The 15,000-nt window shown below is 35.8% G+C and overlaps 1 protein-coding gene across 2 annotated transcripts in view; it reads right to left on the bottom strand.

The window, feature by feature from the left end:
- Positions 1-15,000, bottom strand: part of LOC106880660 (charged multivesicular body protein 7) — a 42,468-nt gene that overhangs the window by 4,488 nt on the left and 22,980 nt on the right. For both annotated transcript variants that reach the window (XM_014930708.2, XM_014930706.2), the window contains exons 4-8: positions 14,224-14,294; positions 10,929-10,991; positions 9,071-9,119; positions 1,396-1,515; positions 456-554 (exon numbers count right to left, since the gene is read on the bottom strand). In XM_014930708.2, the coding sequence (XP_014786194.1) occupies positions 456-554; positions 1,396-1,515; positions 9,071-9,119; positions 10,929-10,991; positions 14,224-14,294 (402 nt within the window). The remainder of the gene's footprint in view (positions 1-455; positions 555-1,395; positions 1,516-9,070; positions 9,120-10,928; positions 10,992-14,223; positions 14,295-15,000) is intronic.

Raw genomic sequence — 15,000 nt, 5'->3', positions numbered from 1 at the left:
ATCGCTCATAATCCAGAAACGCGTCTATGATTAACTTCGAATGGTTAGTTTTCATTGTTTTTTCTTCTTGTTTTTGCCTTTGTGAGTTACAGGTAATGCTATCTGTTGGAGTCTCAGTTTTTTTAGCTGCTATTTCTGAACTTCGGTATGTGGTGAAGCAAATGTTTGCTGATCCCTTAATTATGTTTATAAATGTATAAGAACTGTTAAATAAGTTCAGCGATAATGGTGTTTACATACCGAAGGGCTTGGTAAAAATTATTAATTGTTGATTTATTAATAAATTAATAAATTGATAAACCTTTACCCTTTTAATTGTAATTATATATATATATATATATATATATATATACACATATATATATATTACCTGTCAGCAAATACATAAAATAATCATGATAACAAATATATAACACAACATCCAATACAGAATGCTGCTGTGTGTGTGTACTTACATCATGTAGCTGGTCGATTACATTTTCTGCCTTCTCAAGATTGATGTCTTTGGTTAGCACCTTCATTGCAGAAACACCACATGCATAAGCTTCAAGAACCTAATTAATAGAAAACAGTGTTGAAGATTTCACCAAAAAGATTAAAGAATTTCTAGATTACAATTAGCAATTTTATTATTACAATTACACTGTACAGAACACAGCATAGAGAACGTACTGTTGGTTGTAATATCATTTTTTTTTTTAATGTCTTAGTCAAAGAGAGGGCCTATAAGACTAGAGGAAGTTCTATGCAGATCAGAGACTTGATCAGAAAGAATGCTTGCATCAGCGTGGGCTCTTTTAACCCTTTACCATTTAAACTAGCTGTATCTGGCGTAAATATTCTACCTGTTTAGATTCAAACTGGCCAGATCCAGCTTTTTATACCTCCCCAATAATATATGTTTCTAAAAATAGTCATGTCATCAAAATCTTGTAGCTTCGAGATAATATAAGACGGAAGCCATTTCCATCAAAATACGATTGTAAATACTGCATAATTTTGGCTGGTTGTGAGTACACATCACTGATAGCTGTGATGATGTTTTTTGTCTTTCTCCAATATATATTGTGTTTTTAAACATTGTATGTCCATAGTGTATTTTACCTTGGATGAATATTGCAGTAACTTGCCTGTCAATGATATATATATATATATATATATATATATATATATATATATATATATATATATATATATATATATATATATATACATACACATACATACATTGGGCATGATGTGTAGGTGACCATTTTAATTTAATACTGCTTCAATTGCATTTACTAAAGTTATAAAATTATTTTACCATGCATCAAAGTAGTTTTCAGTTTAATCATTTGATTAATGATGAAATTGTTTAATTGTAAGAAACCAAAACCCCCAAAAGCAACTTACCTGTTGGTCAGTGGTGACAGTTTTAATTTTGTCAATCAAATTATGAAGAATATCCAAAGTAGCTAATTTCTTTTCCAGGATCATTTCACAGTTCTTTTTTCTCTTCAGTGTGTAAAGAGCCTGAATTAAGAAATAAATAATACTGAAATGTTGCAGAAATGCTTAAAACAAATATTGATTTTTATTTTTTTAACTTACTAATATAAACATATACAATAGGTTTCTTTTAGTTTCCATCTACCAAATTCACTCACAAGGCTGTGGTTGGCTTTTACAGATGTTATCATCATCATTCAAAGCAGATGTTAAATGACGATGATGACGATGATGACTGTAAAAGCTAACCAAAACCTTGTGAGTGAATTTGGTAGATGGAAACTGAAAGAAACCTGTTGTATATGTTTATATGTGTGTGTGTGTGAGCATGTATGCACATGCGTTTGTATGTGTGTGAGCATGTATGCATGTGTGTGTGTGTGTGTGCATGTATGTACATGAGCATATTTATTATTCCTTTATGTGATAGATGTAAAGGAGTGTCACCATTACGCAAGTGGTGTCCTTCATTTCCAATCTTCTGTAAAAACATGTCTGGTCATGAGGAAATACCTTAGTTGGTGACAGGAACAGCATCCAGCCACAGAAAATTCATTTCAACAACTTCCGTCTGACTCATGCAAGTATGGAAAATAGACATTAAACAATGGTGGTGATGATGATTTGCACAAGTTATACATAATGAGTAAAAAAATTGCCATGTGTTGGTGATGTAGAATATCCGAGTTAAAAGTAGATGGAAGACTTGATATACAATGTATTAATTTAACGCTGGATACAAAAAAAAAATAATAATTAACATTGCCTTACTTCCAGTCTTTTAGATCTCCATCAAAGTGCAACAAATTCAAGAAAAACTTTTTCATCATTATGAATATGCCATCATTGTGCACATGAACAATGTGCACACTGCATTTACACACATAAACCTCTTAGAGAATCTCATTCAAAAATGGCCATCTGGTTGACTGTCCCAGCATTGTCATGGCTTTTGGGTTTGACACACATAAAAGAATATATATGTGTGTGTTTAGGGATCATAACTTTCGTGTTGACTGGAACTTTAAGTTTCACCTAACAGCTTATTCAACCAGTCCTGTTTAAATAAGGTGTTAGACAAAATTTGAAACCCAAATCAAAACAAATTTTACAGTAAATTTGACTTTACTGTTAATATTGTGTTCCCTATCAGTGAATGTTTCATTATTGTTGTATTTGGGGATGGTCATATTGCCAGTTTAGTCAATAAAAACACACGCATTGTATATTTGGTGTTAATTTGCTTCAGCTTTATATTACATCACATTACATTAATCATATTTCGGCCAGAGTTCTTTCGTTACACTTCTGTGACCTCATCATTAGCAAGGAGGGACACACAAATAAGAAAGAAGAAAGCAAAGGACCACTGATGAGGTCACAGAAGTGTGATGAAAGAACTCTGGCTGAAATACGATTAATGTAATGTAAAGCTGAAGCAAATTAACACCAAATATATAGTGCGTGTGTTTTTATTGGCTAAACTGGCAATATGACCATCCCCAAATAAAACAATATCTGTTTCAACACATGATTTCACATCAAAAATCTTGCAAAACAAATATATAAACGGAAGAATGTTTCATTATTATTCTTAAACTAGCTTTAAAATGATATCAACTTAGCATCTATACATGTGTGTGTGTGTGTGGGGGGGGGATGTGCACATACAATTACTTTCTGTGAGTCTTTGCATGACATCATATGGGCAAAACAGTGGTTATGTTTATGTCTCCTATAAACAATATGTTCTGTAGCCTGGTAGTTCCATTGTGTGAAGACCAATAGAGTAAAAAATCCCTAACTTGAAAACAGGCAAGCAGAAGGGTATTTGGCCATAGAATACTACCTCATGGTATAAGTGGACATCGAAATTAATTGCTACAATATTGTCATATGGTTAGTTGATACCACATATTTCAGGATATAAAAATCTGTTTTAACTCTATCAACTAGAAGTCTTGAAGATATTTTCCCATACAAAAAAATTGTCAAATAAAAAGACAGCCCAAAGAGAATTATTGCTAAGACTGTGGCACAAGCAAATTGAGATACTAAAAAAGCGATGCCATATAAATTGGTATTTTGTCTGAAAACTACTCACAGAATAGTAATAGGATGTTACTTGTCTATCTTTACAAAGTATACAAGGAATGTTCTAAATGTTGAAATTGCAATTGAAACAACAATGTAATAAAATAAACCTCTACAAAATGGCTTAACTAGTTAACCCTTTAACTGTGAAATTAAATTTCATGGTTATTCCAGTAATGATGTTAAATATCTCCCCCAAAATGGAATTAATACTTTCACATTACCTCAATAAATTTGATATAAAGTGTAAAGAGCCTATTTGGTCATGAATGACTATGGGATGCACCTAGAAAGTTCCCCTCTGAGGCACAAGTCTGGGAAAGGTTGTTTACAGAAGACCAGCAGTTGCTCATGCATACCAGCCTCCCCTCTCCATGTCACTGAGGTTATCCATGGAAAAGGCAGCTACAGCTTAGCACCAGTGATGTCACAACTCATTTCAACAGCTGAGTGAACTGGAGCAACATGAAATAAAGTGTCTTGCTCAAGAACACAACACAGAGCCCGGTCTGGGAATCAAGCTCACATTCATGATTGTGAGCCTGATGCTCTAACCACTGGGCTATGTGCTTTCAATCTCAACAGAAAATAGTTTCAAACATGACATTCTTCAACAAAAGATAAATTGGTACATGAAACTGTTTTCTGCAGCAAAAGTGTTAAAGTATTTTGATACTAGTGCTGTGCTTGCATAAGGACAAAGGTAATGTTCTAACTCACCTGATTATAAATAAATACAGTAATGCCTTGATATAGGAGTTAATTTGTTCCCAGAGACTGCTTGTAAAGCAAAAACTCATAAAGCAGAGCAATAATTTCCCATAGCACAATGTTATAAATCGTAATTTGTTCCCAGAAAAATATTTTACCTAATAAATTTATAGTGCTCATAAATAAATGGTAATAAAATAACAGTAGACTGTAGAGAATATTTTATGTAAAGTAAAAAGAATGTCAAGATCATTTATAAAGCATCGTGACGCGTAATCACGGGGATGTGAGTTCGAGTCCACAGCTAGCCACCTACACTTTTCTCTGCAAAATAGGGGTAGTTTATCCTGTTCAGGCTATATTATTAGCATTATTCTGCGATTGAGAATTTAAAATCACTTCTTTAACTTTCTAAGACATCTCAACGCTTCTAAAAGTAAACTTCATTTGTTTATTTACGTTTGTCGTAATTTGAATTAAAAAAAATATTATTATAATCATTTTCTGAATCACTTTGACTTTGATGCACACCATCATTTGTAGACGTGATTGCCAATTCACAAGCACTCATAGATGGATTCGTAGATTTTTTTTTAAAAAACAAGTCAGGAGTTGTTTGCTTAGAACAAGCTTTTTTCCACTCTCCATGAATTTCTCGGTAACATGCAGAAGCATTTGTTAGGGTAGTAGAAACTTTTGCACTTCATTCAAAATTTTGATCCTGTGCTAGAAAAATAAAACTTGTAAACCTGGGGTCTTGTAAAGTGGGGTATTACTGTACTAAGAGAAGTAACGCAACAGGTGGTACAAATGTTTTATTAGCATAAGGTACCAAGTTTAAAATCACTCGCATACCTGCAGGAAGGGAAGTCACTCCAGAGAATTCTACTTTAAACCCCAACAACCTCTCATAAATCAAATCTTCAATGGTAATTTACTACCTCACCAGTAACAAAAAAGCAAAAAGCAAAATTACAAATAATATCTTTTATCTTTTACTTGTTTCAGCCATCAGATTGTGGCCATGCTGGGGCACTGACTTGGAGAACTTTTTAGTCAAATGAATCAAGCCCAGGACTTATTCTTTCAAGCTTGGTACTTATTCTATTGGTCTCTTTTGCCAAACTGCTATGTTATGGGGATATAAACACACTAGTATCGGTTGTCAAGCAGTGGTGGGGGACAAACACAGATACAAAGACACACAGAGGCTTCTTTCAGTTTCCATCTACCAATTCCACTCACAAGGCTTGAATTGGCCTGAGGCTATAGTAGAATATGCCACACAGTAGGACTGAACCTGCAACCATGTGGTTGGGAAGCAAGCTTCTTCTCACACAACCACGTCTGCACCTATAAATAGCCAATAGAATAATAATTATTTCTAATATAGGCACAAGGCCTCAAATTGGTAGTGGTAGTGGTGGTGTGGAGCATGAGGTTAGTTGATTAAATTGACCTCAGTACTTATCTGGTACTTGATTTTATCAACTCTGAAAAGATGAACAGAATTGACCTCAATGGGATTTGAATTCAGAACCACACCAAAGTCATAATAATAATAATGATAATAATGGTTCCAAATTTTGGCACAAGGCCAGCAGCTTTGAGGGAGGGGTAAGTTGATTAATCAACCCCAGTGTTCATTTGATACTTACTTTTTCATCAACTCAGAAAGGATACAAGGCGAAACTGACTTCAGCAGAATTTGAACTCAACCCAGAAGAAATGCTAAACATTTTATTTGACTCACTAATGATTCTATCAACTCGCTACATTAGTTGTCATAATAATAATAATAATAATAATAATAAAAAAACAAAACAAAACAATAATAATAATTATTATTATTATCTTTTGTCGTGTCTAGGGAGAGTCATTATACCAACTGACTAAGAATAAATGAGTTGAACTGAACCAGTGTGTGTGTTAATATACTGGCATAATGACTCTCTCTAGACACAACAAAATTTGTTTCAACACACAAATCCATATAAAGAATCTTGCAAACCAGATACAAAAGTAAAGTAAATTATTATTGTCCTTCCTACTATAGGCACAAGGTCTGAAAGTTTGGAGGAGGAAGCTAACCAATTACATTGACTGGTACTTATTTTATCAACACCAAAAGGATGAAAGCAAAGTTGATCTTGGTGGAATTTGAACTCAGAATGTAAAGATGGATGAAACGCTAACGATCCTGCCAGCTTGCCACCTTAACAATAATAGTAATGGTTTCAAATTTTGGCACAAGGCCAGCAATTTCAGGAGAGGAGTTGAATCAATTATATTGACCCCAGTGCTCAACTGGTGCTTATTTTATTGACCTCAAAAGGATGAACTCAGAATGTTAAGAGGGAGAAAATGCCACTAAGCATTTTGCTCAGCATGCTATCAAATGATAATAACAACAACAACAGTTTCTAACATAGTCACACAAGACCAGAAATTTGGACAGAGAGAATAGCTGATTATAGTGAATAATAGGACAAGTATGCAAGGTATTTTGTCTAATACTTTAATGTGTTTGTCAATATACCATCCTACTAAATAATAATAATAATTGTTTCTAATTTAGGCATATGGCCAGCAATTTTAGGGAGGAGTAATTAAAAATTGGTAAACAAATAAGTGCAGGCATGGCTGTGTGGTAAGAAGTTTGCTTCCCAACCACATTGCTTTGGGTTCAATCTCACTGCATGGCACCTTAGGTCTTCTACTATAGCCTCAGGCCAACCAAAGCCTTGTGAGTAGATTTGGTAGACGGAAACTGAAAGAAGCCTGTTGTATATGTATATATATTTATACATCTATGTGTGTGTGTCTTTGTGTCTGTGTTTTCCCTGCTTGACAACTGGTGTTGGTGTGTTTAATGGCCGAAACAAGTAAAAGAGAACAAAGGAGAATAAACACATGAATTACACAAATTAAATAAAGGCAAACCATTCACGCTGGAGAGAAGGTGCCACATAGGTTGATTTAGTGTATCCCATGACCTCAAGTATCTTTTGCTCCTGGAAGCATCCATTAGCATTCTTGATGTTGAACTCAGCTTGAATGCTGCAATATCCTCTGGGCATATTAATATGCAGCTCTTGACAGACTATCAATTAGGTTTTCATGTGCAATCTATCGAGTGAGTGTTCCACAAAATCTTATTCCAATTCCTTCTTAATCAGCATATTGTCACCCATGGCAGTTTGGACAATTCATCAGCTCTGTGTTGGTGATTTGAAGAATTGCAAATCTCATGACTTCGCAGAAAGAGATGAATTCCTCTTTTTGGATCTTGCTTGTTTTCTGCACGGACTCTCTTTTCCTTTCTTTTCCCCCTCTCTCTATTGTCCTCAACAGTTTGCCACTTTTATCTAGTCTCCATTTTACTCTTCATACTCACAAGACAATGGGGTGGTCCCAGTGTGAGAGGACACCTTAGCTTCCTTATCAACAGCTCCTGGCACTGAAAATGATTTTTATTCTGCTTTCCTCAAAACATCCCTGTAACTTAGCAGTTCAGCAAACGTGACCAATAGAATAAGTAACAGACTTAAAACAAAAAAACAAGGACTGGGGTTGATCTGTTTAACAAAACCCTTCAAAGCGGTGCCTCAGCATGGCCACAGTCCAGTGATTGAAATAAGTAAAAGATAAAAGATGAAAGATATTCCACAATCAAAAAGAAAAATGAAAACCAATGCATTCTGACAAACCAAAAACATTACCACAACAAATCAGCAAGATAAAGTACAAGAACATTGAAACAGATGTAAGCACACTGTAGAAATATGAAAGTAAAAGTGAAACTAACAATAATTTGTTCAGACAGTGGAATGTTTTAATTATGCAGTAATTTCTAGTAAATCTAGTAAGGAGACCAGTTTTCTCTCTTCTCTATAATGAAAGACACATTTGAAAGTTAGATTTCTTCATTACAGTCATCATTATCCTCATCATTGTCATCATCATCATCATCATCATCATCATCATCTAACGTTCACTTTTCTACGCTGACATGGGTTGGACAGTATAAAACAATATTCCACTGTTTGAAGTATTTGCATTACTTTTTGCTGATGTAGAAAATAACTAGTTTCTATAGGTTTTACTGTTTTACTACAAAATAATAATTGATGTAGTAGGCATGATAAAAAGGAATCTAAACAAAATAAAACTAATACCTTTGTAGAGCTCACAACTTCACACATGATTCTCAAAATAATTATAAAGCACAGTACTTATTTTATGTAGAACCACTTTCAATTCAGGAACACAAATTTCTCACAATACTATAAAAGATTGTACATCATCATCATCAACATCATTTAATGTCCGTTTTCCATGCTGGCATGGGTTGGGCAGTTTGACCAGAGCTGCTGAGGCCAAGGGCTGCACCAAGCTCCATTGTCTGTTCTGGCATGGTTTCTACAACTGGATGCCCTTCCTAATGTCAGCCACACCACAGAGTGTACTGGGTGCTTTTAATCTGGCCTCAGGTTGAGTGCTTTTTATGTGGCATCAGCAATGTATCAATTCTGCTGTGGTGGCCAGGTCTTCTTGAGTACAGCAATGCATCAAAAACACTAAAACAACAGAACAAGGAACAACAAACAAAACCAACCACACAACACATTAAATTATTTATAATATAAAGAATTCATGCCTCACTCCCAGATATACTGTAACACTTAGTGTTCACGCACACAGATGTTGCGGTGAAAAACTCATAGAAACAACTGAAATAATAATATGATAATAATAATAATCATTATCTCACCAATTGGCGTGATTTGCTTTTCACATGTTCTCGAGCTTCTTTAGAAAGTCTGAAAATAAGATAAATAAAATAAAAGATTATCATCATCATTGTTTAACGTCCGCTTTCCATGCTAGCATGGGTTGGATGATTTGACTGAGGACTGGTGAAACCAGATGGCTACACCAGGCTCCAATCTGATTTGGCAGAGTTTCTACAGCTGGATGCCCTTCCTAACGCCAACCACTCAGAGAGTGTAGTGGGTGCTTTTACGTGCCACCGGCACGGAGGCCAGTCAGGCGGTACTGGCAACGAATGCTGTATTTGCCAGTATACAAGTTAAACTTTTCTTTCTGAAATTTACAGTCAAAAAAGTTAGATCAACTTATACACCAGGATGACTTTGGCAGACCAAAATTTCCATATGAAATGCAGCAGGATTTGGAAAGATAGGGACATGTTTACACTATATAACACATCAACTTGCATGCTGAAAAATACAGCAAACAACTCTGAGACAATACAACAGCACACTTACGACTGAGATTTCTCTCTGTTATCAACAAAATAATCTTCTCTGTTATAAGTGCTAGTGTTATTATTTATGGGCAAAGACGTTGTTGATGTGGATGCAAAAATCTTGACAGGCTAGCTTGAACTGACTAATGGCATAGAGGTAGCCAGTCCAGTGATTAACAGACGTTCGTAGGTCTTACACATGCATATATGTTGACTTTTAATTTGGTTTGAGTTCATGCAGTGTTTGTTTATCTGAAGATACAGAATAGCAGTCAAGACATGTTTAAGCTTGTTTCCCAACCAAATGATTTCGGGTTCAGTCCTACTGTGTGGCACCTTGGGCAACTGCCTTCCACTATAGCCTTGAGTTGACCAAAGCTTTATGAGTGGATTTGGTAGATGGAAACTGAAAGAAGCCAGTAGTAAATATGTATGTGTGTGTGTGTGTGTGTGTCTTTGTGCCTGTGTTTGTCTCCCATGTCATTTGACGGCTAGTGTGTTAATCCCTGTAACTTAGCAGTTCAGTAAAAGAGACTGACAGAGTAAGTTCCAGGCTTGAAAGAAAAAAAATACTGGCGTCGATTCATTCAACTAAAAATTCCTCAAGCCAGTGCCCCAACATGGTCATAATCTAATGACTGAAACAAGTAAAAGATAAAAAATATACATTTGAAAGCTGTACTAAATGCAAAAATGTTTACATTGAAGATAGTCACTGTACATGTGGTAGATGCCTGGTAATTTTAAGACTTAGTAATTCATCGGATAAGTTGTTGGCCTAATACAGAAGTGTTTCTTACTGTGAATATGACTTACTGTGTGTATTTGTGTTTTGCAATTTGTAAGAGAAAATATTCATAAAATGATATTATAGTAAAATTTTGTAGTGTTTCTAAAGAGTTATACACAAGTAATTTCAGCAGCTGATAGGTTAGAATACACTGCAACTATAGCGAAAGTTGTAACCATAAAAGAATTAACAGGAAAGTTTCTATGCACTTATCTCTGTAGTTACTCAACCTGCTCAAAGTAGTAATCAAATGGCTGCTAAAAAAATCTCTTCATGTCTAAAATGTAAAATCACATCCTCAAGACAGTATACTAAAAGAGAAGTAGGGTGGCGAGAAATCAGTTAGACGTTTGATTAAACTATATTGTGGAATTATTTCTTTGTGAGCACTCTATCTTCTTGATGGGTGCAATATATTTTCACTGCTATACTCTACAAAACCTATCATTGTTTGTATACTGTTGCTTGTGTGTGTGTGTGTGTGCATGCACACATATATATGCGCAAATATTCATGTACAAATATCTTAGGAGTATTTTCTGCAGATTATGATTGTAATGCCAGACTAACCGTTTAATATCTTCAGTCAAAGTGTTCACTTGTTTTCCCAATCGAATCTCAACACACTGTATCCTGTGGAAAAAGAAGAAAAAAAGATATCAAATAGTGAATTAGTAGATAGCAGTAAAATAGTGAAAAATCTTCAGTAATATGAAAGATTCAACCAATCTTCCCTCACTTGAATGGATTTGATCTTGAGACTGTAAATCTCAAATTAGTTTCTTGTTTCTTATTTTTTCTACTGGGTCATCTCCTCTTTAGTACCAATGCTAAGAAAGGAGCTGTTCAGCTCCTGTGAAAAAGATTGCATATAACCACAATATTAACTATTATAATCCATAACTCATAAATCATAAAGATTTAATCCATTTGTCCTTTGAGGGTGATATTTTCTTTCTGTTCTTATACCTGAGAGTGGGAAGGATGCCAGCTCCAGCTATTGTAAGATAGCTATCTATTGCAGATAGATGTGAAATTATTGTAGTTATACAGAGGTTGGAGGTTGTGTCATAAAAAAAGTATAATTGTTACAAAGATAGTTACATAGTGAAGCATAAAATAATTGAAGACAAGGTGAGAAGAAAATAGAAACGTCACATAAATAGTTATTCAGAAATATTTATTTTTGATTAATTTACTTTCATAAAAAGTGTATGAAACTCAAGAACTTTAACCCACACTGCATATCATCATTGTTTTAACGTCCACTTTTCTATGCTTGCATGGATAGGACAGTTTATTATGGCAGATTTTTTATGGTCAGATGTCCTTCCTGTTGCCAACCCATACTCACATCCATTAGCATTCTTGATGTTGAACTCAGCTTGAATGCAGCAATATCCTCTGGGCATATTAATATGCAGCTCTTGACAGACTGTCAAGTAGGTTTTCATGTGCAATCTATCGAGTGAGTGTTCCACAAATTTTATTCCATTTCCTTCTTAATCAAGCAAGGTAATATACAGAAATAAATTTATTTCTCAAACGTGTGATAATGCTATAAATAGCGTGATCAGGATAAATTATCCATTTATTGCAGAAAAATACGTTACTGGCCAGCCATGAGACTCGAACTCACATCTCTGTGATTACTCGTCAAGCGTTTTACCATTAAACTAAACTGCCCAGCAACAAATTCTTCTGCAATTTTAGAAATTATTTCCCCATGGCCAGACATGTCTTTGTAGAAATCATTTACAACAATCATGTAATGTCAAGATGAAGCACAATCATTCACATATGCGCACACATGTCCATCTGTCTCTCCATGTTGTAACAAACTTTACTCACTTAAATCCAATGACGTACAGATGTCTCACTGTCATTTCATTTCTTGATCCATTTTGTATTTTATAAAGTTCTACGACAATGGATGTGTGGCATGAAAGGTCATATCCACACACGTCACATGCAGGAATGAAAGTAAATCAGAGTAATCAGATCGAATGTGGGAGGCCTCTCATTTGACAAGATAAGGCAATCACCATTTGTTTGTATATATGGATGGATTATGATGTGTGTGTGTGTGTGTGTGTGTGTGTGTGCGCGCACGCACATGTATACATGCATGTTCACATTGATGTTTGTTTATGTCTCACATGGAAAAAGTGGAAGTAAAAACAGTGATTATGATGATGATTATTGTTGTGCACCTGAGCATTTCAAGTACACCTGATTGTCATCGTCGTTGTTGTCGTCATCATTGTCATCATCATCATCATTGTTTAATGTCCATCTTCCATGCATGCATGGGTAGGATGGATGACAGGAGCCAACCAGGTAGCAAAACTACCCTAGGCTACTGTGTCTGTTTTAACATGGTTTTTACAGCTGGGTGCCCTTCCTAACACCAACCTCTCCATGGAGTGGACTCAGTGCTTTTTACGTGGTACGAGCACAGGCAAAGTTAGTTTTGGCATGATTTTTACAGCTGGATGCCCTTCCAAATGCCAACCATGTTACAATGTGGACTGGATGCTTTTAATGTGGCACCAGTGCTGGCAAGGTAACCTAGTAACTCACAAGACAAGGAATTATGAGAGGGGCAGGACATTTGAGGAGGGGAACTTGTGTCAGAGGATGAAAGGTTAGAGAGTGACAAAGGGACAGAGAGACAGAAGCAGGTGTCTCTCCACAACAGAGGGCATCTTGCCACGACAGAGGGAGCATCCTGTATCAAATGATGAAAGGTTAGAGTGTAACAGAGAGAGAGAGAGAGAGAGAGAGAGAAACAGAGAGAGAGAGAGAGAGAGAGACAGACAGACAGACAGACAGAGAGGCCAGAAACAAGTGTGCTGATGTAAAGGAGATACTTGGTTACCAAGTCAGAGGAAAAACAAGAGGAGAGAGAAAGTGACCAAAAGGAGAGAGAGAGAGAGAGAGAGAGTAGGAAACAGCAAACGTTTAAGAGAGGGTAGAAGAGGGATGGTGTAGTACTAGGGTATACTCACAAGTAACAAGAATACGAGTGTTGAACCTGGTTAGAAAAATAGGGTATGGACATTGAGGGTGTGGGGCGCAACGGCACAGTGAGCAGGGCAGTGAGGGCAAGAAAGGGGATAGGAAAACAATCACAATTTATGAAGAGGAAACGTAAGGAAGAGAAAGATGCCATTAGAAGAGGAGTTGTAGTTTGATTTCTTAGGGTAGAGTGGGTAAAAAGTGTGTTGTCACATGTGGGTGGGACACAAATCTTCTAGCACTGTTTCGTGGATGGGTCTTCTCTAGAACCTCATATCAGCAAACATCCAAAGATCAGTCCTCACCACTTCATTCCACGTCTTACAGTATACAATAAGTTCATTATTATATTTTTTATATTCTCACATATTGTACAACGTAGGAGTGGCTCTGTGGTAAGTAGCTTGCTTACCAACCACATGGTTCTGGGTTCAGTCCCACTGTGTGGCATCTTGGGCAAGTGTCTTCTACTATAGCCTCGGGCCGACCGAAGCCTTGTGAGTGGATTTGGTAGACGGAAACTGAAAGAAGCCCGTCGTATATATGTATATATATATATATATATATATACATATATATATATATGTATGTGTGTATGTGTTTGTGTGTCTGTGTTTGTCCCCCCAACATCGCTTGACAACCGATGCTGGTATGTTTACGTCCCCGTAACTTAGCGGTCCGGCAAAAGAGACCGATAGAATAAGTACTAGGCTTCTAAAGAATAAGTCCTGGGGTCGATTTGCTCGACTAAAGGCGGTGCTGAAACAAGTAAAATCGTAAAGAGTAATGAATTTAATGACAATAAAAGGTTTAACAAAAGAAGGTACAAGTTATTAGTACTTACTGATATATCTTAAGATCTGTGCATTTGACTGGAGAAACATTAACATTCTGGTTGTCAGTAAACTTGATTAACTGAAAGACAAGTAGATTGGAGTGAAATCATCCCAGGAATATCATGACATCTGGGAGTATCAGGGCACCTGTTACCACAAAGATACAATCATAAAGATGCAGGGCAATGAAAACATGAAATGTTGATAATGAATGAATAATCATTAACAAAAAATGTTAATTGTATATTAGGGTTACTCTGATGTGGACTTGGAAAATCACATGTATTGAGTTTTAGTGAGCTGAAAACATTTATTGAGCTTTTGATCATAAGATTTGTTATTTCTAGTCACTAGAGCAGTGGTTCTCAATTGGGGTTCAAATGGTCCTTGAGGGTCCATATAAGACTTTGATGTTAAAAGTTAACTCTAATTAATTGGTTATACTTCTACAATACACAATAATTTAATAATGATTTTTATACAATTCCTAATGATATTTAATTATAAAAATCTGATTGGATTTTTTAAAAACATTGAATGAGTATGAGAGTCCATCTGAGTAAAATAGGAATCGAAGGGTCCATAGGCAAAAAAAAAAAAAGTTTGCGCAGGAGTGGCTCTGTAGTAAGTAGCTTGCTTACCAACCACATGGTTCCGGGTTCAGTCCCACTGCGTGGCACCTTGGGCAAGTGTTTTCTACTATAGCCTCAGGCCGACCAAAGCCTTGTGAATGGATTTGGTAGACAGAAACTGAAAGAAGCCCGTCGTATATATGTATATATATA

This window comes from Octopus bimaculoides, chromosome 14 (assembly GCF_001194135.2).
Source record: "Octopus bimaculoides isolate UCB-OBI-ISO-001 chromosome 14, ASM119413v2, whole genome shotgun sequence".
In the NCBI taxonomy this organism is placed as follows: Eukaryota; Metazoa; Mollusca; class Cephalopoda; order Octopoda; family Octopodidae; genus Octopus; species Octopus bimaculoides.
This window is presented reverse-complemented; position numbering and strand designations above follow the sequence as displayed.